The 24,603-nt window shown below is 45.7% G+C and overlaps 1 protein-coding gene and 1 long non-coding RNA gene across 4 annotated transcripts in view; one reads left to right on the top strand and one right to left on the bottom strand.

Annotated features, from left to right (window-relative positions):
- Nucleotides 1-24,603, bottom strand: part of PCSK6 (proprotein convertase subtilisin/kexin type 6) — a 189,225-nt gene that overhangs the window by 32,329 nt on the left and 132,293 nt on the right. Inside the window, exon 14 of one of the 3 annotated variants that reach the window (XM_030815090.1) lies at nt 12,000-13,022. The exons of the other annotated variants lie outside the window; for them this stretch is intronic. Within the exon in view, the coding sequence (XP_030670950.1) occupies nt 13,009-13,022 (14 nt within the window). The 3' untranslated portion in view covers nt 12,000-13,008. Of the gene's footprint in view, nt 1-11,999; nt 13,023-24,603 lie in introns of those variants that run through there. 3 annotated transcript variants of the gene reach the window in all.
- Nucleotides 854-4,522, top strand: LOC105739939. Its single transcript, XR_001115929.2, has 3 exons — nt 854-1,024; nt 3,823-3,978; nt 4,061-4,522. It is a non-coding gene; the product is annotated as an uncharacterized LOC105739939 (long non-coding RNA).

Genomic DNA, 24,603 nt, shown 5'->3' with positions numbered 1-24,603 from the left:
GAAACACACACACATGAGTTCAGCCGTGAACCCCCTCAGTGGGCCCGCATGACTGCCTCCTGCAACCCAAGCTGGGGACAGGGCCATTGCTGGCTCAATGTCTCTGTTGGCTGAAAAATCCCTGCTTCCTCTTCCTTTCCTGACACAGGGTTTCTTGGCAATCAGAATGGCTTCGGGGAGGAAGAATACTGCTCTGATTCTTTGGTGTTGACTGTGTTTTCTCAACACTTACCTCTGCCCGTGCTCACTACTCCACCCGCTGGCTCTGAATGGCAGCCTGTCTGCCTTTACATACCTGCCTATGCACTGTTTCTGCAATGCAGGCCCCTCTGCCAGTACAACTTTACTTTTTGCTCCAATTCTGGAAATCTCTTAGCATTTCTAAATTCCAGAACAGGAGCTCCTGCTCATTCTCCTGCCATAAGCCCACAGGCTGTAATCCACCTGGGTGAGCAGGTGCCCACCATCCTGGGTGGGTGGGTGGGCAGGTGAAAGACAGGCAGGACCGGCCCCACTGGTGCGATTCGAAACGGCATTCGACATTGACCCATTTACACAATGTGGCATGTGGCAGCCCTGTTTCATTTTAACCACAGCCTCAACTGGCTAAGTACTAGGTTGCAAAAAGGCTGGAGCCTCCACACTGTCGTCCCAAGTCAGATTCTGTACTGCCCAAGCCTCCCTTGGCCTGGCCAGGGCCGGAAGAGGTAAGCAAGGCCCTTCTACATGAAGCAGCCTCCCCAGCATAGCATTCTTGCATGTGGTCTTCCACAGGGCTCGGTTCACTGAGACCCACAGCAGCTCCCCTCCCTAACACAGTTCCTAACCCAGCCCACACGTGTGGTGATGGCAACACAGGAAGTTGTTCTCACCGCTGCAGGTGCAGAAGACAAGCCCTGGTGAGGAACCTCTGACTCTCCTCAACTCCTTAGGGTCCAATTACAGCCATATTCCAACCACAAAGGAATCCGAGCACTTTAACCACCAAGTGGTGAACTGAGATTATGCTGGGGTTGTAATGACGGTAGGACAGGGACCAAGGGCTCTGGAGGCTATAATTTGAGTTGAAGTTTATCTCAATTACAGAGGATGCCTCCAAAAACACCCACAAAAGGCCTGGTCACCAAAACTGGATTTTTATTTTCAGATATGGTTTTGGTGGGACAAACAAGAGGGGCTGCTCCACACTCAGGGTCAGTGGTGTGCACTTGGTGGAAAAAGCTGGAAGAATTCCCAGGGAACCAGCAGGCAGGCAGCCTCATGGGAGGGGATGGGGAGGAGGCTGGACTGGAATGGAAGAGAGACTTCATTTTTATTACACTCTGTTTGACTTTGTGTGTGTATGTATGTGTGTGCGTGGTATGTGTGTATATGTGTGTGTATATGTGTATGTGTGTATACATGTATGTATGTGTGTGTGTACGCGCATGCATGTATGTATGTGTATGTATGCGTGTATGTGTATGTATGTGTATGTATGTGTGTGCATGTATGTGTATGTATATGTATGTATGTGTATGTATGTGTGTATGTATGTATGTGTGTGTATGTATGTGTGTATGTATGTGTGTGCATGTATGTGTGTGTGTATGTGTGTGTGTATGTATGTGTGTGTATATGTGTGTGTATGTGTGTATATATGTATGTATGTGTGTATGTATGTGTGTATGTGTGTGTATGTGTGCGCGCATGCATGTATGTATGTGTATGTATGTGTGTATGTGTATGTATGCATGTGTATGCATGTGTGTGCATGTATGTGTATGCATGTATATGTATGTGTATGTATGTATGTGTGTATGTATGTGTATGTATGTGTGTGTATGTATGTGTGTATGTATGTGTGTGTGTATGTGTATGTATGTGTGTGTGTATGTATGTGTATGTATGTATGTGTGTATGTATGTGTGTGTATGTATGTGTATGTATGTGTATGTATGTGTGTGTATGTGTATGTGTATGTATGTGTGTGTGTATGTGTATGTATGTGTGTGTGTATGTATGTATGTCTGTCTGTATGTATGTATGTGTTTAGACAGGGTGTCACTCTGTTGCCTAGGCTGGAGTACAGTGGCACGATCATGACTCACTGTAGCCCCAACCTCCCAGGCTCAAGCCATCCTCCCACCTCAGCATCCCAAGTGGCTAGGACTGCAGGTGTGCACCACCATGCCTGGCTAATTTTTGTTATTTTTGGTAGAGATGGAGTTTCACTATGTTTCTCAGGCTGGTCTCAAACTCCTGAGCTCAAGCAATCCTCCCACGTTGGCCTCCCAAAGTATAAGATTTACTGGTATGAGCCACACGCCCAGACTGTTTGACTTTTTGTTAAAACCACAGCATATATTACCTGTTCATATATAAACATTAAAACTTTTAAAAAGTTTAATGTTTAAAATCTATGAATAAAGTGGTTGTGTGGTCAAAAGACCCCATTAAAAAGCAGTAGTACTCTGGGTTTTGATTTTTGTCTCTGAATGAGTAATATACAAGGATGGCTCAGAAATGCAAAAGTATAAAAGAGCATATGACAAAGTCTCCCTCCCCATGGGCAATGTTGGTTCCCCATTTCTTGTGTATCATTTCTGAAGCATTTTATTCTTATTCACGCAAAGATAAACACGTCTCCCCCATCCTCTTTGGTAACACACCTGCTGGCGCTTTCTGCACCCTGAGTTTCCCATTCACAGTGTATCTTGATGATCCTTCCCCGGCTGCACAGGAGAGACGTACTGTTGTTTACTTAAACGATCCCCTACTCATGGACGTTTAGGTTGTTTACAAACTTCGGCAATTATAGTCATGTGTAGCTTAACTATGGGGATACCCCCTGAGAAATGCAGGTGATTTGTTGTTGTGTGAATACCGGAGAGTGTGCTTACACAAACCTCGATGGTACACCTACCCCACACCTAGGCTATAGGGTACAGGTGCTGCTCCCAGGCCACAAACCTGCGCAGGATGGTGCCGTATTGAATACTGTAGGCAACTGTAACATGACGATAAGTGTTTGTGTACCCAAACATATCTAAACACAAAAAGGGTACAGTCAAAATACAACATTAGAATCTTATGCAATGGCTATTGCATATGGGGTCTGCCATTGATGGAAATGTCATTTTGCAGCACATGACTACACAAATAGTGCTCTATCCTTGGTCACACAGGGAGCAACTGCTTGAGGTGAGCAGAGCAAGGGCCCTGGAACAACAGGGTCTGGAACCTGGCTTTGCCCCTACTAGCTATGTGACCCTTGGGCAAATTAATTAATCTCTGTTATTTAGTTTCCTCATTTGTAACGTGGGGATAATAATAATGTCTCCAAATGTCTACCTCACAGGGTTGTTTTGGAGATTAAATGACTTCATGATGGTAAAGCACTTAGAATCGAGACTGTCCGTTAAGGGAAATCTACTGCACCTGTCATTTCATCTGTGCGCATGTACACCTGTAGGCTACATTACTGGAGGTAAAACTCGTCACATGTCACATGTCAAAAGGAACAGGCTCCCTTGCATCGGATCGCACGTGGCTTACATTGCCAATCCGATAACTCAGAAAGGTTAACATCGCATTTCTCTCATTATATGGGAAACTGAGCATCCTTTTCATGTGATTAAGAGCAAGATGAATTTCTGATTTGATAAAATTAAAAGCAACTTATAAACTTGTAAATTTACCAAAGATATTTGCTGGGAACAAGGGATGAGACGTCTAAGACGCACAGAAGCAGATCTTAGCTGCACTGGTAACCAGGGCCAGTGGAATGAAATGGCGTTTCGCTCACATATTGTATTTTAGTTCTTTCTCTCTATCTGCAAGATATTCATGAGAGCCTATGAGGGGCCAGGCACTGAGCTAACAACTTGCGGAGCTGAGAGCTGGGAGCTCCAAAAAAGCCGGCAGGGAAGAAGCAGTGGGCCCAAAGCAACCCCTTCCTGGACGTGCCTCCAAAAGAGGCCTTTCCTTTTCTAATAGGTGTGATGTGTGACACTTGACCTAAGGTCAAGGTTTAGACAATGGTAATTTTGGAGACATTTATCTCTTTTTTTTTTTTGAGACGGAGTCTCACTCTGTCGCCCGGCTGGAGTGCAGTGGCACCATTTCGGCTCACTGCAAGCTCCGCCTCCTGGGTTCACGCCATTCTCCTGCCTCAGCCTCCTGAGTAGCTGGGACTACAGGCACACACCACCACGCCCGGCTAATTTTTGTATTTTTAGTAGAGGTGGGGTTTCAGAATGTTTGCCAGGATGGTCTTGATCTCTTGACCTTGTGATCTGCGTGCCTCCCAAAGTGCTGGGATTACAGGCGTGAGCCACTGCACCTGGCCTATCTCCCTTTTCTAGTACTTAAATGCTTTTTTCACTTTCTCAACCAAGGGAGTCACTTTGGTTTTCCTGCCTTTGGAAGACGTAAAAATGAGAATTCCATACCTATGGCATAAATTTGAAGTGTGATTCTTTTTTAAGATTATTTTTTCCCTAGTTAGAATAAAAATTATTAACTGTTGAGATATTTAAAGAAAAAATAAAAATAAATCACCTATAACTCTTTTGGCATATTTCCTCCTGGGCTGTCTCCTATGCATGTGTATTTCTTGCGTAGTTGAAAACACACAGCACCCTGTTTTCTCTTTCTTTTCCCACTTAGCATTATACCATGTTAATCGCATTCGATGTTATTTATTTTCTTGTTCACTGTTTTCTCTCCCTTCAGCCTAGAGGCATCAGAGGGGCAGGGAACATGTCTCTCATTTGATGCATTAGCTTCAGTGTGTAGCAACTTTTGGGCACACAGTAGGTACTCAATAAACGTTTGCTGAATGAATGAATCCGTTAAAACATTTTTTTTGACAGCAAAATACTTCACCCTGTGATTGTGACCATTTGTTTAACAACCTCTTATGACAAGTTATGACAGAACGTTTAGTCCAGTTCCCTTTTTTGAAATACATAAATCTGCCAGAAATATTACTTGATGCAGTCTGGATTACTTTCTCCCAATAAAGTCCCCAAAGTGGAGCCACTGGGTCAGGTGATACGACACTGTTAATGTCTTATCTTGAACCATATGTCTATCATGAACTGTAATGCCACATGATCCCACCACAGTGTTTGGTGTCCCATGAGGCTTGACTGCAAAATAGCCAGGCGAGGGACCACAGGCCACCTGGGCAAATCAGTTCCTTTATAAGAACCACCCCCTCAGCCAGGCGCCATGGCTTATGCCTGTAATCCCGGCACTTTGGGAGGCCAAGGCAGGCAGATCATGAGGTCAGGAGATCGAGACCATCCTGGCTAATGCGGTGAAACTCCGTCTCTACTGAAAAATACAAAAAATTAGAAAGGCGTGGTGGCGGGTGCCTGTAGTTCCAGCTACTTGGGAGGCTGAGGCAGGAGAATGGCATGAACCCGGGAGGCGGAGCTTGCAGTGAGCCGAGATTGCACCACTGCAATCTTGACAATCCACCGCAATCCAGCCTGGGCGACAGAGCAAGACTCCATCTCCCAAAAAAAAAAAAAAAGAATCATCCCCTCTACACAGTCCCTTCTCCAAACCACAGCCCACGCTTAACTGAGGCAGGAGGCTCAGATGCTGATGGGTGACTTAGGATAACAGACTAAGGCAGAGACACACAGGAATGAGCTTCTGAGAGGCCTAGTTTTCAGGAGGCATCCACCTCCTCCCATTGCATCCACAGTGTCGGCCCCCCACAGCAGCAGCACGTGTGCCAGGACAGGCTCCCCAGGCCGGCCCCTCCACACTCGGTCACCCCCAAGAGGCCACATTCTCTTTGGGACGGTAAGCCACATGGGTGCAGAAGAAGCAAGGAGGAAGAACAGGCAGACGTGTCCAGGGATACCCAGGCCAGACCAGGGTCTACACTCAACAGAACTGCCACCCAGAGGCAGTGAGATTTTAGAATGCTGGCCCTGCTTTGGGCAAACCACTTAGCAAGAATGTGTTATTTACTATTCAAGATACTCCACGAGCCTGTTCAAGTTGACTGTTGTACAAACGCAACTAGCAGCATGAGTTCTTTAGTTTCTAAAAGGAGGAGGTCTTAAAAGATGCCCAATCAAATTTTTTGCCATCAGATTCCTGAGCCTGTAGAAGAATCACAAATCCACCTGTTTAAACACTTGGGCCAGCACTGCCAGCAGGCTGCCTCCAGATGTCAACAATGAAGGCCAGGGGAATGTCATTGTGAGAGGCAGAGGATAATCCTCAGCTAATGCCAACCGAGGCTGCCAATAAATGGATTTATCATCATTCACTATCTTGAATGCAGTATTTCCCCTCAATGAATTAAATTCATAATGAACAAACAGGATTATTCCCATTATGCAAAGAAAGAACCAGAATTAAGGGGAGACTATGGTTGAATTTGCCAACAGGAAAGTACCAGCAGTAATGAAGCTTTCCTATGCCTGGCATTTTGAGTTAAGCATTAAAATCCTTGTGAAGGAAATTTACAATTGGAGACAAAGCAAGTAGGGATGGGGGAAAGTTCTATTAGATTAAGGACTCTGAGCTAATACTTCTGGATTCCTGGGTTTTCTTGGCTACAAGAGAAGTTATTAACAATATACAGTTTAATTATTTCTCCCCCTATGTCCCCATACTTAAAATATGCAGGAAGAAATTCCTTAATTGAAACACAGTGAAGTAAGCGAGCCCTAGAAAAATCACGTAACTATGTTTCAGTTTAAAACACCAGTGCAAGTTTTTTCCTTCTGAGATTCAGTGAACCAGCCACCCGTGGCTATGTTCAAGTCACAAAGGTTAATGCAGAGGTTTGGGTGGAAGGAATAAAAAAGCTTACTTCCATCCATTTATAAAAATATACAAAAACACCCCTATAATCCATATACTGAATACTCCTATAATTTACTCCTTAAAAGGGGTGAATTTCACACTATGTGAATTATATCTCAATAAAGCTATTATTAAAAATACCGTGTAGGGGCCCGGCACAGTAGCTCACGCTTGTGATCGCAGAGCTTTGGGAGGCTGATGTGGAAGGATCTCTTGAGGCCAGGAGTTCGAGACCAGCCTGGCAACATAGTGAGACTCCATTTCTACAAAAAATAAAATATAAAAATTAGCCAGGCGTGGTGGTGTGTCCTTGTAGTCCTATCCATTCAGGAGGCTGAGTTGGGAGGACTGCTAGAGCCCAAGAGTTGGAGGCTGCAGTGAGCTGTGATTGCACACTGCATTCCAGCCTGGGCGACAGAGCAAGACCCTTTCTTAAAAAAAAAAAGAAAAAAATATATATATATAAAGTAATTACATATACACACAGTAATTTTTTATGTATATTATATGTATATGTATACACACACAAACAGAAATATCAACCTTTACTCAATAGATTTAACACATTATTAAAAATACACTTTAAGTTCACATTATAGCAAGTAAGAGAAAGGTAAAAAGGAATTTAGAAATGGCTTGGAAAGGAGGATAAGAAAAAGAGCACATATATGTGTGCTCCCCATGTACACACACATCCATGTATGCACGTGTACATGTGTGCACAAGGCACCCATAACATGCACACCCACACTCACGTACTTACCTGAGCACACATATACACACATCAACTCTCAGACCCAGGCTAAGAAAGGGGAGAGGGAAGGCTTCCCTGTGCTCCTATAGCCACAAAAACCCTGAAAGATGGTATTTTAAATGCCAGGAAAAGGATCGAAGAATCCTAAACAAATATCCATTCAGGAAAGAATGATCACCTATGTGTACAATATACAACACAGCACTTTTCTTAATGGCATCTATAAGGTCATTCTATCTTTTAAGATGTTCCAGCTTTTCCAAAGTAATAAATTAATTGTCTGGAAAGTAAAAAACTCTTACAACGTTTATAACAAAGAAAGCAGTCCTTCTTCACTCCATTCTACCTCCTGGAGTCCCCCTGACTCCCTGCCTCTTTTTAACATTTTGAGCTAATTTTTCTGGCATTTACCCTTACATTGCTAGATAAAAATACTCATATGCTATGTCCTGGTTTCTTGATGTTAGACATTGTCCAGTGATGTCTCACCTAGGAAGCTGAGAATTCGGTTCTCTTATACTATCTTCCACATACTCACGTGCTCCCTCTCCCTTCCCCACCTCCCAATGTTCTTCTAACAAAATCTCTTACTGGGTCCAATATTTATTGTCTTTCCCCCCCGCCCTTTCATTTTCTGGGCGATTTCCTCAAGTTTATCTTCTAACATAGCTATTGAATTTTGAATTTTTGACATATTTTTAATTTTAAGGCATTTATGTGCTTCTCCCAATTTTTTTTTTTTTTTTTTTTTGAGACAGAGTCGCCCAGGCTGGAGTGCAGTGGCGCAATCTCAGCTCACTGCAACCTCCGTCTCCCAGGATCAAGCGATTCTCCTGCCTCAGCCTCCTGAGTAGCTGGGATTACAGGTGCCACCACCACACCCAGCTAAATTTTATATTTTTAATAGAGACAGGGTTTCACCATGTTGGCCAGGCTGGTCTTGAACTCTGAACCTCAGATGATCCACCCGTCTCAGCCTCCCAAAGTGCTAGGATTACAGGTGTGAGCCACACTGTACCTGGCCAAAAGTGTGGGTTTTTTTTTGTTGTTGTTGTTTTGTTTTGTTTTTGTTTTTTTTGACAAAGTCTTGCTCTGTTCCCCAGGCTGGAGTGCAGTGGTGCAATCTCGGCTCACTGCAACCTCTGCCTCTTAGGGTCAAGCAATTCTCCTGCCTCAGCCTCCCAAGTAGTTGGGATTAGTAGTTGGGATTACAGCCACCTGCCACCACACCTGGCTAATTTTTGTATTTTTAGTAGAGATGGGGTTTCACCATGTTGGCCACACTGGTCTTGAACTCCTCACCTCAGGTGATCTGCCCACCTTGGCCTCCCAAAGTGCTGGGATTATAGGCATGAGTCCTCATGCCCGGCCTAAAAATTTGGTATTTTTAAAGTGCTGGAATAAATACTCCCAACCCAGAATTCTATATCCAGTGAAAATACCACTCAAAAACGGGTTGAAGTAAAGACATTTTCAAAGAAAACAAAGCTGCACAAAGTCCTTGCCAGAAGGCCAGCTTGATAAGAAGTGGTAAAGGGTGTGTTTCAGGCTAAGAGAAATGATACCAGATGAAAATTCAGATCTACAGGAAAGAATAAAGAGCACTAGAAATGGTAAACACATCAGTAAACACACTCAAGAGTAGCTGTTTTCCTTAATTTATTTAAAAGACAACACCCTTATAATCCCAGCATTTTGGGAGGCCAAGGTGTATGGGTCATTTGAGGTCAGGAGTTCAAGACCAGTCCGGCCAACATGGCGAAAACCTGTCTCTACTGAATATACAAAAATTAGCTGGGCGTGGTGGTGCATGCCCGTAATCCCAGCTACTCCGGAGGCTGAGGCAGGAGAATTGCTTGAACCCGGGAGGTGGAGGTTGCAGTGAGCTGACATTGTGCCACTGCACTCCAGCCTGGGAAACAGAGTAAGACCCTGTCTCAAAAAAAAAAAAAAAAAAAAAAAAAGATTGCTTAAAGCAAAAAATAATATCACTGTTTTAAGAAGGAGTTTGTAACAAATACAGAAGTAAAATATACAACACCATTACAGCACAATTGAGGAAGTGGAGGGGGATGGAATTACACTGTTATTAGATCCTTTTATTTGAGAAGTGTAAAGCTGTTCAATATTAATTCTAAGTAAAGTGTAATAAATTAAGGATGCATATTGTAATCCCTAGAGCACCACTCAACGTACAGCTAAAAGGCCAATAGAGGAGATAAAGTGGAATACTGACAAATACTTGATTAATCTAAAACAAGGCAGGGAAAGATGAACAGAGTATTTCATCTTTTTAATACTGTTGGATTTAGTTTTCTTGATATTGGGCTTAGAATTTTTGTATTTACGTTCTTGAGTGAGATTGGCTGAAGATTCTCCATTCTCATATGTGTTCTTGGGATTTGGTATCAAGAATACACTGGCTTCAGCTGGGCATGGTGGCTCACGCCTGTAATCCCAGCACTTTGGGAGGCTGAGGCGGGTGGATCATCTGAGGTTCGGAGTTGGAGACCAGCCTGGCCAACATGACAAACCCCGTTTCTACAAAAAGTACAAAAATTAGCTGGGTGTGGTGGCACATGCCTGTAATCCCAGCTACTTGGGAGACTGAGGCAGGAGAATCGTTTGAATCTGGGAGGCAGAGGTTGCAGTGGGCTGAGATTGCGCCACTGCACTCCAGCCTGGGCAACAGAGTGAGACTCCTGACGTTACTGGACTTGTTTGTAAGCACCTGTTTTGTGGGTTCTAGTTACACAGCTTTGTCTGTGTCGCCTTTCCTTGGGCGCCCCTGAGGTCCCAGTGTTATGTGCTCTGCTAGGTGGGAGCCACAGATGCAGCAGATGCCCTCAAGCAAAAGCCGGATCATGATTCTGTTCACCTCTTTGGCTGTGGACATTTCCACCAACATTTAAAATTCTTTTCTGTGGGAGGGAGATTTCAAGACACTTGTCTTCTCTGTTGTTGGAAATAAAAGTCTACAACATCTGTTAACATTTTGATCTTGTCTTTGTTTTGGAGTAATTTGTTAGCAACTTAGAAAAAGTTTTATATATCTTTATTTTTTAGAGACATTAATACTTAGACTGAAAAAAAAGCCAAACAGATTATGAAGAAAATAAAATCATACACAAATTGGGACTTTTTTAAAAAAGGAAATAATTATCAAAACTCTGGAGGGGAAATTTAAAATTATTTTTAAAAAGTCAAAAGTGAAACAGCAGGCCAGAAAAAAAATGTATATTAACTATGACACACACAAGGTTATTACACCAATATTTTACATAGACTACACACTTACCAGGTTGATAGCAACACTGAGAGCTCTTGGGAAAGACAGAAAAGGGAATTTTCTTTTTTCTTTTTTTTTTTTTTGAGACAGAGTCTCGTTCTGTCGCCCAGGCTGGAGTGCAGTGGTGCGATCTCAGCTCACTGCAAGCTCTGCCTCCCGGGTTCATGCCATTCTCCTGCCTCAGCCTCCTGAGTAGCTGGGATTATAGGCATCCACCACCGTGACCGGCTAATTTTTGTATTTTTAGTAGAAACGGGGTTTCACCCTGTTGGCCAGGCTGGTCTCAAACTCCTGACCTCAGGTGATCCACCTGCCTCAGCCTCCCAAAGTGCTGGGATTACAGGCGTGAGCCACCGCACCAGAAAGGGCAATTTTCAAAAGAAAAAACACAGTGCACAAACATTTGAAAAAGGGTTCACCTTTGTTAGTAATGATCACAATGGAAGTTAAGGAAGGGTATCATCTACCTCCTCCAGAACTGCCCACTCCCAGTAAGACCACAAATCAGTTCAACTATTTCGAAAAGCAAATTGGCAATATGTATCAAAGGCAGGCATATTTGTGGCTTCCACCTCTTATTTATCCCAGTAATTTTACTTCTGGTGAATAATCCCAAAGAAATAATTTTAAATTCAGGAGAAAGCTTTTTGTACTAAGCTGTCCACTCATAAGAGGAAAAAATGGAAAGCAATCTACATGTCCAACAATAGAGAGATGCTTAAATAAATGACGGTGCTTCTGTTGGTGAAGTATTATAAAAATCTATAAAATGCTGCTTATAAAGGATATTTAATGAGATGGAAACGTGCTTGCTATGCAAGTAACAAAAAGAAAGACCAAGTTATATATGCAGCACAGTTAGGACTCTGAAATGTCAGGGGAGAAAAAGACCAAGTAGAAATGCCCGTAGAGACGTAGTTTTAACATGAAGCGTTTCTGGAAATAAGTAATAAAGTCAAATGTTCGAAAATCAAACACACTTATCTACTCTGGGGCGAACCTGGTTGCCGGAATGCTGAACCGTGCAGGCAGCAGGAATGCCCAAGTGTACCTCATTTCTAAAACTGAGGGCAAATCCGGGAAAGGGGTTTCAAGAGAGCTCTCTCTCTTCCTCAGATCTGTCATTTTCATTTTCATCAATATTTAGTACTTTATTTGCAAAAACTAGCTATGAGGTGAGACAAAGGTCATCTTTTTGTTATGCTTTCTACTGGAGATACAGAACCGAGTAAACAATACTGTGATTCATAAATGTGCACAGCAGCAGTTGGTTGCATTTCTCCCCGAGATCAGTGGGGATACATACTTCTTTTTTTCTCAAACGAGGAGAGTTTTGGGGAAAGGCGTCACTGTAACGGCCCCGTGAAAGAGAAAGGAGGTAAAGAGATTGACTGCAATATTAATGCAAATGGGGTTAAAAATGGAACTTTTTGACAACAGTGTGTGTGGTGACTGTTTGGAGACTGTGCCAAGTTCTTCAGCTCTGTTTCCAAGGAAGTGGGAGTGATACTCTATAATTGCACTTTCCAGAAATGAGAGTTTAGTGACAAACTTTAAAGCTGGCACAGAAGGCATGTGCTTTAAATCTGTCTTCCTTTCTAGCATCAAGCATAAGATAGATTGAGCCATCGAACACAGATTGCAAAATCTCAACTCTTATCTCAGAAATGAAGATTAGCTCGAAACAGATGTCAATAAAACACAGATCAAGACTGCTAGCAATAAAATGAGAACAGTTATGCTCTTGGGAAAAAAGACATTGTTGAAAGGGCCACTGAAAGGAAATCAAGAATTCATGGAACTTTTTAGGATAAATAAAGGGAAAACATGGTCACACAGAAGAGACTAATTTCTTCCCCCTCATTAAACATTTTACTGAGTATGCACAGCCGAAGACAGAACTGGTTAAAATTATATAAACTCTTGATTTAAACAAGGTTCATGCTTGCAGGGACATGCATTCATGCAGTCAATCAACAACCGCTTGTTAACCATGTTCAAAGTGCTCAGCCTTTGGGGGCAGGAGCTGAGAGATTCAGTTCTGGACTTCCAAAGGCAACCGAAGTTCTAAACGTGGTGCCTTTGGTCATCTATCCCTCTGCAGTATTTCAGAGCTCTTGTTCCATCTGCCACCTGAACATGTGTTTTAGTCCAGGTTCCCTGGAAAACAAGGGTCTGAAGCGAAGCCCACGGGCTGAGGCTTTACTGGGAGTTGCAATCCCAGGGCAACAGGAGTGGAGGACAGCAGGAGGAAGGGCCTGGGGTTGACACATGGAAGGAGCTGCGTTTCAAGCTGGCTGCAGCTTCACAAAAAAAACAGGGCAGTTGCTTAGCCACGGGAAGTCTTCCAAACAGGCCTTGTGAGACCAACGTGCCCTCAGACAGGAAGGGCACACACTTTATCTCCTGTCTTTCACTGGGTAAACCTTCCTTCTGGGTTGTGTTGCCTGCCCCCTCCAGGCAGCCAGATGCTGGGGAGGCCAGATGCCAAGCCTCACCTGGAAGTGGAGAGAAAAGCCACAACCCCCCCACCAGGCCCTGCTGGGTCGGACGGGACCCCTATGCCTCTGCTGCTCCTCCCTGGTGGGAACGTCAGCAGCCATTCCAACGCCCAGGCTTCACTGTGGGGGAGGCTGGGGGAGCCGAGGCAAGGAAGTGAGGGCTAGATCTCTTTACTGGGCAAGAGGCAAGGCCTGATGACAGCGGGGCTGGGCCAGTCTGGGGAGACACGCAACGGGGCCAGTGTGACATTTATGGAGTAAAACGTCATCAAAATACATGCTTCGAGTTATAAAGTGTGAACTGTCATGTTTGAAAAGAACCCGCTTCCCTGGGCCTTCTGGAGTCTTCCAAAGGTATAGCAGCACCTTTGTGAGACACTGTGTCACAGCACAAGGCAGAACTACAGAATTCGATATGTAACTGACATGTGTAATTGGCTTCAAGGAAGCTCAATATCGAGAAACACTTCTTGGTGTTTTTGATGTTATAGGCACTATGGACAAAGATCGTAATCCTGAACCTTTAAAACTCCTCACAAAGGATTTGATCATATGAAACCATCCTTCATTTGACTCTCCCCAGGCCCGCTGAAGTAGACACTATTATTCCCATCACACACGTGCAGAAACAGAGACTGAGGTTCTGTGACTGGGTCAGGAAGCGGCCGGTTGAACTCAGACTGCACCTGCCGGCTGCCCTGCTCTGGGCTCACCCTAAACACCACCCTGAGGTCCAAATCCCGTTCAGGGCTCCAGTGTCTGCGGCAGCCTGGTCTCCTCCCGCCACCCTCCTGCTCCTCTCACTCCAGTCACCTGGATAGCGGGTCAGGTTTGGTTTCCATGACTGATCTGTGCCCCAATAGCTTATTCTGCAAGTTTTGGCAAAAGCACTACAGTTCTGACTAGACCTTCCTTGATCCTGTCTCGGCTTCAACTTTCAGGATTCTGGGAAGGACAGAACCAAAGCTGGGATTCCACAGAAGCACAGGGTAGAGTCAGGTGCACTGGGCTGAGATCCAAAGAAAGCCGATCCCTGTGGGAACTTCCTAAATGGCTCTGCCCCTGGGGCCTGCAAATGCCCCGAGGAGCCAAGGCAATGCTTGGCTTATTATCTCCTCCTGGCAGTTTCAACACAAAGCTTTTGGTTAGCAAAGTTTTGTTTGTTTTTCTTGGGAAAAGTGTTGCTTCAGAAGAAGAAAGGAAGAACAGAAATGTACCTGCTGTCAGGTACCTGTTGCCAACCCACAGCAACCCAGCTTTGCCTTCAGCACAGCAACCCTGGATTCAGTGGATTCCAAATTCCTGGGTACTGCAGAGGTCACGGCCAATTTGATTTTCCTCAAAGGCACGGAGGCAGGTCTCTACCAGCTTCTCCAGGCTGGAACTTTCCCAGAGAGCAAATGGACCGATTCCTAAAGGCTATGGTAAAACACACACTTGCAGCGGCAGGGGAGAGAAGGAGCCTGGGCTTCTGTGACAACCTACACTGGCTGCGTGAGAAATTTCATGTCCACTGGGGGCTGGCAAGATGCTGATGAGGGAGTCATCAGTCCCAGGTCTCCCAGCCCGTCACTGGTGGAGCCGGCGTGTGACCCAGGCTCCTGCCTCCACATTCCCGCTCTTTAAATCACATCACTCTGTGGCCCCGAGTGCAGAATGCCATACAGAGTCGTTTTACACATTTGTTCTACCATCTCTGCAACTCCTGCTTGTTGGCTTTCTATCATGATTTTGCCTTCTTGTCTTTTCATTTATATTTTTTTATTTTTATTTTTTCTGAGACGGAGTCTCACTCTGTTGCCCAGGCTGGAGTGCAGTGGCACAATCTCGGCTCACTGCAACCTCCACCTCCCTGGTTCAAGCAATTCTCCTGCCTCAGCCTCCCGAGTAGCTGAGATTACAGGTGCACGCCACCATGCCCGGCTAATTTTTGTATTTTTATAGAGATGGGGTTTCACCATGTTGGCCAGACTGGTCTCCAACTCCTGACTTCCTGATCCACCCACCTCGGCCTCTCAAAGTGCTGGGATTATTGGTGTAAGACAACATACCTGGCCTTTAGTTTATATCTGGATACTACAAATGTTGAATATCTTGTGTTTACTGGTTATTTGTATGTTTTCTTTATGAATTGCTTTTCAGGCTTTTGGCCTATTTAGTGATATTATTTAAATATTTCTTAGTGATCTGTAAGCACTCTACATATTAAGGCCATAACACAGTATAGCACTCTGTGATCATCTAACCTCTAGAGTTATTAGAGATAAAAGTGTCTACCTGTGTATTAGAATTTTTTATGCCAAATATTACTTTAATTTTACCCCTTGGAAAAATGACTGTTTAGCATATGGAGAATTCAGATGATCACTATTTACTGATTAGCAAGATTTAGTCAGAAAAATAGTTTGATTTATTAAACAGCAGTTAAACCAATGGCAATTAGACCTGGGGGCCTCTGAGTGGGCCCTGGGAAGAATGAGGCCAGTGAAAAAAGAACGCCTGGTTGTGAGGTATGGTCCTGGGGGAAGGCCCAAGGCTCTACTCAGAGGGGCTGGCTGCACAAGGGTAAAGAGGAGCTGGGACGGGTGGGGAGCAGTGCACTTTGTCTGAGCCTTGGTCCTGCAATGAATACGCTCCACTTAAAGTGTCCTCATCCCAAAAGACAGCCCTCTACCCATTCAGTTCCCAATACGCAGTGGTGCACTGGAGCCAACCAGCACTGGCTTAATGGAACTGACGGTTAACACTTTCAGAAACTTTGTGAGCTGGTTGTTAAACACCGTCTTTATTAAAAATGAAATTATAGAAGCTTACAACTGAATAAATTATATTAAAAACAAAGGTAATGATTATTCACAAATTACCCCTTCCTCATGATCTCACTATATTTTGTCATTATCTATGCTTTGGGGTTACTTACATCTGTTCTGTCTCCACAGGGGAAGCACTATCTCATGGTGGCTACTGGACCCCTCTTTTACCAACCCATCTTCAGTGATGTCACGTGAGCAGCTTGAAATTGGCCATGGCGGGAATATTCCCATATGGAAATCGACAAATGCTACAAACAAGGGCTGGGTTTACTGCTGATTTTCTAGACGCATTAATAATGCAGGGATAACTTAAGAGTGTTTCGTACACTGTGAACAGCACGCAAAACTGAAGAGATATTCTTTCAGTATTTGAAAATTATTTTCCAATTTAGCAAGGAAGTTGTTCCCATCACTGGTAAGTGAATGAAGTTCTGACATATGTCTTTGTTGTTTCTGTGGCAAAAATATTACCCAATATTTATGCTGGAAAGACAACTGTTCATGCATTGCAACCATCGGTTGGTTATGCAACAAGAAGTTGGCAAAAGTCAATGAAAGCAGTCTCTGAGAATCAATTGGAATTGGCTAAATGGAATTTATAATACAAGCAGTGTATATTTTATTATTTGTAAATTGTTGGCTACACATCCTTTATACCAGTAAAATTTATAATGAACTTATGTGATATACCAATATCTATATACAGTTTCCCCCAGAGCACTAGTTGTTAAATATTTACCAGCAAGCAGGACAATATAGCTTCATGGGTGGTGGGAAAATGGGGACAGGATGGGATGCCTCAGATAACAGCCAAATAAACAGCCCTCTTAACTACCATAAAACAGAAGACTCAATTCAACTGAACATGTAAACAGGGCAGAGTGGGGGACAGCAAACTAAGGCCAGAACCTACCGCCTATTTTATAAAGTGAGGTCAGAACACAGCACGGCCACTCATTTACACAATTTCCATGGCTATTTTACACTATAATGGCAGAGTTGAGTAGTTGTCTCAGGGACCTGAAAACCTCAAACATTTACTATCTGACCCTTTACAGAAAAAGTTTTCCAACCCATGGGCTGGAGAGAAGTGAAAAGGCCATCTGTGAATCACTTGAGTTTGTCCAAAACATTTTATAAATATTTTTCTAATTTCTTTTTTTTAAATTTTAGAGATGGGGTCTCACTCTGTCGCCCAGGCTGGAGTACGGGGGTGCGATCTCAGCTCGCTGCAAGCTTTGCCTCCTGGGTTCACGCCGTTCTCCTGCCTCAGCCTCCTGAGTAGCTGGGACTACAGGCGGCTGCCACCATGCCTGGCTAATTTTTTGTATTTTTAGTAGACATGGGGTTTCACCGTGTTAGGATGGTCTTGGATCTCCTGACCTCGTGATCTGCCTGCCTTGGCCTCCCAAAGTGCTGGGATTACAGGAATATTTTTCTAATTTTATGATGTTTTCTGCCAGACAGAAATTTCTAATTTTATGTGTATGCATTAAGATAATTATTTTCTTTCCAAATGGTTGGCCAATTATCAATAACTCTTATTCAACACTTCAGTCTTTTCCCACCAGTTTAAAATGTTACCCTTAGCATATCTCTGTGGCTTTACTAATGGACTATCCATACGGTTCCCTTGATCGGTCTGTTCTAGCACCAATGCCACATCATTTTATTATAGTTAAAACACAGTTAAATACCTGCATTCATTTTTTCAGAATTTCTCTAGCTATTATCTGTGTCCATTCTTTCAGAATAGGTTTTCCTTGCATTCCTTTAATTTTGTTGCGATGTTGATGGGGACTGTGTTAAAGTGATGGCTATCCCTTCTTTGTGAAGAAGAGATATCTCAATGATACTGAATCCTCCCATTGAGGAACACAGTCCATAGGAAAAACCCTTAAAAATCAAGCAACTACTCCAAGTACCTATTGCATTTCAAATGTTCTATTGCAGTGGTTCCCAACCTTTTCAGCACAAGGAATCAGTTTATTGGAAGACAATTTTTCCACAGCTGGGGATCTGTGGGGAGCAGTGGGGATGGTTTCGGGGTGATTCAAGCACATGACAATCATTGTGTACTTTATTTCTATTATTATTACATTGCAATACATAAGGAAATAACTATACAACTGGTCATAATGTAGAATCAGTGGGAGCCCTGAGCTTGTTTTCCTGCAACTAGACGGTCCCATATGGGGGTGATGGGAGACAGTGACAGATCATCAGGCGTTAGATTCTCATAAGGAGTGTGCACCCTAGATCCCTCGCCCGCGCAGTTCACAATGGGGTTCGCACTCCTATGAGAATCTAACACTGCTGCTGATCTGACAGGAGGTAGAGTTCAGGCAGGAATGGGAGTGATAGGGAGCAGCTGCAGACACACATGATGTGCTTGCTGGCCGCTCGCCTCCTGCTGTGTGGTCTAGTCCCTAACAGGCCATGGACCATGGAGCGGTAGGTGGGATGGGGACCCCTGCTCTTGTGGACGGGTCAAGGCAAGTTCTCAGAAGCCCTGCTGCTCTCTTGGATTCCAGCCAAGTGAGGCAGCCTCTCGGGAGCAACCTCCTCAGCACCCCGACCCTGGCCGGCACCCAGCAGAGGCTCCCAGCTTTTAATATTTCATTTAATTTTTATCTTCTAATTAAAACACTTCAAACAAAAAAATCTAACCAGAAATATCCTAAAGCCAGACACATGAAAACCACTGGCCACAGGGCTAAAGAGATCAGATCAACTACGAGCTGCCTGTGCTGCCTTGGAGGGGCCTGGAGACCTCACCAGGTTGGGATGAGGTGAAGGTGGCCCTGAGCTTGGAAGACGGCCCTGACGCCAGGCTCTGCCCCTTCCAGGCAGGTGAGCTCAGTCAGGCTCTGGGTGGAGGAGCTTGGACTCAGCTTCTTCTTCCACAAAAGGAGAATCTAAACACTCACAATAAGAGAATCATGTCCATCCTGGTAAGGCTCAGCACTCCTTGGGCACTGTTTCCTTTCACCCTCCCACCATCCCTGAGCAGAGGACAGGTTGGGGGCTCAGAGCATGGAAATGGTCTGCCGAGGTCCGCAGTGGCCGGTGGTGGAGGATGGATCTGAGAAGCAGGCAGCTCTAGAGCTCAACCTTGTGCTACGCTGGGTCTTGAAAAGTAAGCACAAGCCAATATGCACCACACACATACACACACCCACATACCCACGTGCACACACACACAGACACATGTACATGTACACACATGTGCCCAATGCCCACATATACACACATACATACTTCTACACACTACTCTCCCCCACACATACACACATATATACACCCAAGCACACACTCCCATACGCACGTCCAGTAACTGTCTAGAGCACCTTCAGTCAAACATAAAAGAAACTACGTGTCTTTTTACACCTTAAACAAAGTGTAAAATCCCTGTCTCTACGTGTCCCACGGCACACTGAGCATTTACTCCTCACAAGTGAAGAACTGAAGTGTATTTGCTATAAAGCAATGAAATCTCTACATTGTTCTATTTAATTCTGCCATCTAAATCTCTTAGATAGTCTTGCATTCTGACCTCTTCGGAAGAAATGTTTCCCATACATGTGCTTTTAAAAACACTTTGCATAATGGAAATTCTCAAACATAAAATGGAGAAAACAGTACAACGAGTGCCCATGCCCCATCACACAGTCCCAAGAATCCCCAACCTTTTCTCCATCTGGTTTCATCCACCCCCTTCCTACTCTCCCACTCCCCATCCCCATCCTCTGGAATAGTTTAAAGCACAAATCACAGGCATCGTGGTAATGTCTTCATTTGTAAATACCACAACATGCATCACTAGCAAGAATAACTTTTCCCGAAACTTTAATTCCTTATTATCATCTAACTCTAAGACCTCTGTTTCTATACTGATTTGTAACAGCGAGATAAAATAGCACCCAGTGCCTGCTGGAGAACACGCAGGTGCTAATCATCATCCCATTCCTCTCTTGTTCTTTTGATAAATTGGATTTCTTTCCTAGGTTGGTGGGAATCTGGAAATAATGCTGTTGAAATAATCTGGAAAAACACAGCACGGGGGTTGCTGCTTTTTTGGAAACAGATGAAAGATTAGAGAAAAGAGAAATTTTAATCAGGGAGAAAGTGAATTCTCAGAGTTCAAGAGTGACACAGGATTTTTAAAAGTGCCATCAATTGTCTCAGACAGTCTATTTATTACTATGTGAATACCAAGTATGTAAAACCCTTTGGAACCATGAAATAAGATACATGGTGTCAATTATAGGGAGAAGATTGGAAAGCATGCCTGATTATTTTTTCTGTTTAGACATTGATGCCTCATGATTCTCCCTGGCAGGGGAAGACTGTGGGAGGTGCCCCAGCACCTTAGGTAGGCTCCTGGTTACAAAGAGAGGGCTAGGCCAACTCAGTAAAGTTTGGGCCCTGTACATACCCCTGGCCGAACTGCCTGCAGGGCCCTCAGCTGGGCTCTTGGGGTGGAAGAGGTGAAAAACAAGGAAGCGCCCCTAACCCGCATGCCTACCCAGCAGGCCTGGCATGGGGCAGGTGTGCAGACAAGGTAAGTGTGTGCTGCATGAACAGGAGAAGCACCATGCAGATGCCCCTTAGTGCTGACAAAGCCGAGCTCGACTCCTGCAGAGCACTTCACGTGCATCCGGCGTGCCCATGGGGGCCCCAGGTCATGAGGAGGTGCAGGAACCTTCCTGTGCCTGAGGGGGCCCGAGCAGGATGTGGCCCTGGGTGGGAAGGCTGGCCTGACCTTGGCAGATGCACAGGCTCTGCCTTGTCGTTCAGGTGCAACCACCAGTGTAGGCTCCGAGGTAAGAAGGGTGGGCTGGGAAGGCTCCTCTCTTGTCACTTGGTCTGGGTCTCACTTCTGCACAACCCTATCTTACAGGAGACCCAGCGCAGAGGCCGGGGGACAGGAAAAGCGGAGGCAGGAGGATCTAACCCCAGGCCTCTCTGGTGTCTGATGTGGGAGAATGAAGCATACACGTTTCTCAGAGAATGGATACTTTCTGCATTCTGGGTCCAAACTTAAAATCTTGGGCACTTTGGATGGCAACTCTCTAAAATGCAGCCAAACTTCTCTGACAGATGTTGTGCAGGACGAGCCATCACCCGGGCTCTGCCTGCACTGTCGCCAGCTCCGTCTCGTAGCCTTGCAGGCTCTGTGCGTAATGGCTGGAGTAGCAAGCTCACCCACAGTGGAAGCTGCCCCCTCTTCCACACCCACACTGTGCACTGCAGAGGCAAGGTCCTAGTGTTTCCAAATCTGGAGCTAAGTAGAGTTCAATAAAGGTGTGCTGGGCCGGGCACGGTGGTTCACCCTGTAATCGCAGCACTTAGGAGGCCGAGACGGGCAGATCACCTGAGGTCAGGAGTTCAAGACCAGCCTGGCCAACATGGCAAAACCCTGTCTCTACTAAAAATACAAAAAAAAAAAAAATTTAGCCAGATGTGGTAGCAGATGCCTGTAATCCCACCTACTTGGGAGGCTGAGGCAGAAGAATCGCTTAAACCTGGGAGGCAGAGGTTGCAGTGAGCCGAGATCGCGCCGTTGCACTCCAGCCTGGGCAACAGAGCGAGATTGTCTCTAAATAAATAAATAAATAAATAAATAAATAAATAAATGTGTGCTGGATGCAGGAATAAATGAAGAGCTGTTAATATCTGCAAACGCTGACAGACTGCAAAGCAGGATTCACACTCGATTCCATTCCTAAATTGCCTCCTGGAAGAGAGTGACCTGGGAGGACCCAGATCCTTGGCCTGGGAACTGAAGAGGAAAATGGACGACCGATCTGCTACTCAATTTTTAAAAATGGTTTTAAAACTAATTACATAAGCCACGTTCAATCTGACAGGAGGTATTATTTGAGCTAGCATATCAGTCAGATCACTTAATTACTTCATAAACCCTGGGTCTTAGCATAGATTTTAAAGCACTTTTACACAGCGCACCGTTGGAGCAGTTTTTTTCTGTTCATTTTTTTTTTAAAGCAATTAACTTGCAGAGATTTGAAGGAGATTGAAATGAACACCACAGAAACGAAGCACCCTGCGCCAAGCACAGGTTCTTGGAATGCCTGTAGAGAAGTGAGGACTGCTGCACTGTGCCTGGCACTGAGGCTGGTGGTGACTGTGCACTCACAGGCCACCTTCACCAGACAACCAGGGAGTGGAAGATCCTGCCCATTTGGGATCAGTTCATACCTTGGCATCGACGAGGCCGACAGGCAGCTGACTCCACCGATGCCGACCAGCCCTGCATTTTCCTGACCTCTAGAGCTCTGAATCTTGGAGCCAGAGGGCAACCTAGGTCATCTCTGTCACCTTCCCAGGCTGAGGTCCCCAACAGGCACTATGGGGTTGACCTGAACATTCAGTGCTGGGGCTGGTCCTGCCTCCCTGCACACACAATAGCGTCACAGTGTGCAGGCAGGGCCGGGCTCCCCTCTCCACCCATGCACTGATGAGGAGCCCCGGCCAGCGGCTGTCCTGCCCACCTGGTGTGGCCTCGCAGGCATGCTCTGGGGGTTGGTCTTATTGTGAACAACGCCTACGCTGGGACCCGGGTCCACGGGCACAGCATAAGCAGTGCCCTGGTGAGCTCTGGGTAGACACGGTTCTCTGTTCTTACTGCATCCTTTCGCCCTTCCTCCTAGGGGGTGCTTCCTGGCTCTCTGGGGGTTGACAGATATCCTCTCAGACTCGCCTCCACACCTCAATGCCCGTCCATTGCAGGCCCCCATCCACACCGACGCCCTCTGTGGGCACCAGAGCATCTTCCCAGAGGCAGCAGGCTCTTTCCTCATGTCGGCCTGGCCAGGAAGCTCCCACCTCTGCTCTGCACTCATGGAAGGGCCCAGACCTGCCCCTGGAGGGAGGGGAGTTAGGGCAGGTCATCACTGAGGACTGCCTTGGCCTGACATCCCTGTCGCTTGCCCAGCGGATCGGGTGGGGAAGCCTGGCTCGTCGCTGCTGAGCCCCACTGTGGTCCCTCCCAGGGCCTGGGGAGCAAGGCCAGCCCTAAGAAGTCTTACCCCTGGGGGTAGGCGGAGTAAGGCAGGTCATATGTGGGCACTGCCTGGCACTTCATTCTACAAAACGAAAAGGACAGCCGTACCCTTAGGGCAGTCGCCATCTCCTAATGGCCTGTATTTTATGTGCTACTAAGATAAAAACATGAAGTGACACTGGGGAACTCCTGAGAATTTGGCCTTAGGCAGACCCTTCTTCACAAGCCCTTCCTTGTTTCTTTCAGCCGGAAATCCCTGTTTGCTCCACTGAACGTGGGGCACTCCTCTGGGTCACTGGTGGCCCTTGGGTCCTTGTGCATGGTACTATTGGTTCCTGAAATCCAAAATGTTCCCAACTAGCCTGTGGGCTTCTCAGGGGCTGGGACTGTGTCTTGGAGCCTCTCTGTGCCCCTGAGCACTGGCATAGCATCTGGCACATGGCAGGACCTCTGCAAAATGCATTGGAGACATGTCTGCTAGGATACGCAGACCTTCCCATTTTGACATTTCAGGAACAGCCAGAAGAGGCACCATTCATTTGGAGGCTGAAGAGGGCTTATCCTGGATCAACCTCAAAAGCACTGGGCCAATACACCAACCTGGAAAGGGCCGCTTGGCCTTTGTTTGAGCCCCTCTGACCCCTTTTGGCCTCACTCCATCACTGCCTTCCCTCACCCCATCACTGCCTTCCCTCACCCTGGGAGGATCCAGCCGCCATGCTGAACAACACACTCGGAGGCTGGCCCTGGAATGAAGTGAGCAGGGCAGGTTGGGGAGACTCAGTTGCAACTGCAGTGTCCCATGTGAGGGCCACATGGATTTCCATTGTGGAGAGATGCTGGTGGGACCCAGCATCCCAGGCTAGCTCCCACTGTGCTTGGGGAGGAGGCACAGAGCCTGTGGGTAACAGCAAGGAGCCCGTCCTCCCCACACACAGCAGGGAGGACTTGCCGTGCGTCAGCTGTGGCAGGACGCATGCCTGTACTTGCTGTTTCTGGCAAAGACCATGTTCAGGAGTGGCAGCTCTCTACAGGGTAAAACTTGCACGGAATGAACTGACCCCAGATGCCCTTGCAGGAATGTGCATACAATCTGTGATGACACAGGAGAATGTGTCCCCGCCCCCCAAATTCCAGTAGGCCACAGAAGGTCAGAGCTGGAAGGTACCACCAGGTGTTTATTCTGCACCCGTCTCAACCTTCTGAAAGCAAAGATCCAGTTTCTACCCATGCTGAGGGGTGGAGATCGGCCTGTGTCAAGACTCAATTTGGGGCCACCCTCTCGTATCCACTAATCCTGTGTCCTCTGTAGCACACAGAGCATCTGGTCATGTGGTGGTTACAGAGCGTTCCAGCTGGACTAATTAATCCGCCAACACCTATTGTGCATCTATCATACA

This window comes from Nomascus leucogenys, chromosome 6 (genome assembly GCF_006542625.1).
Source record: "Nomascus leucogenys isolate Asia chromosome 6, Asia_NLE_v1, whole genome shotgun sequence".
NCBI lineage: Eukaryota > Metazoa > Chordata > Mammalia > Primates > Hylobatidae > Nomascus > Nomascus leucogenys.
The sequence above is the reverse complement of the archived record's forward strand: the minus strand, read 5'-3'. Positions and strand labels throughout refer to the sequence as shown.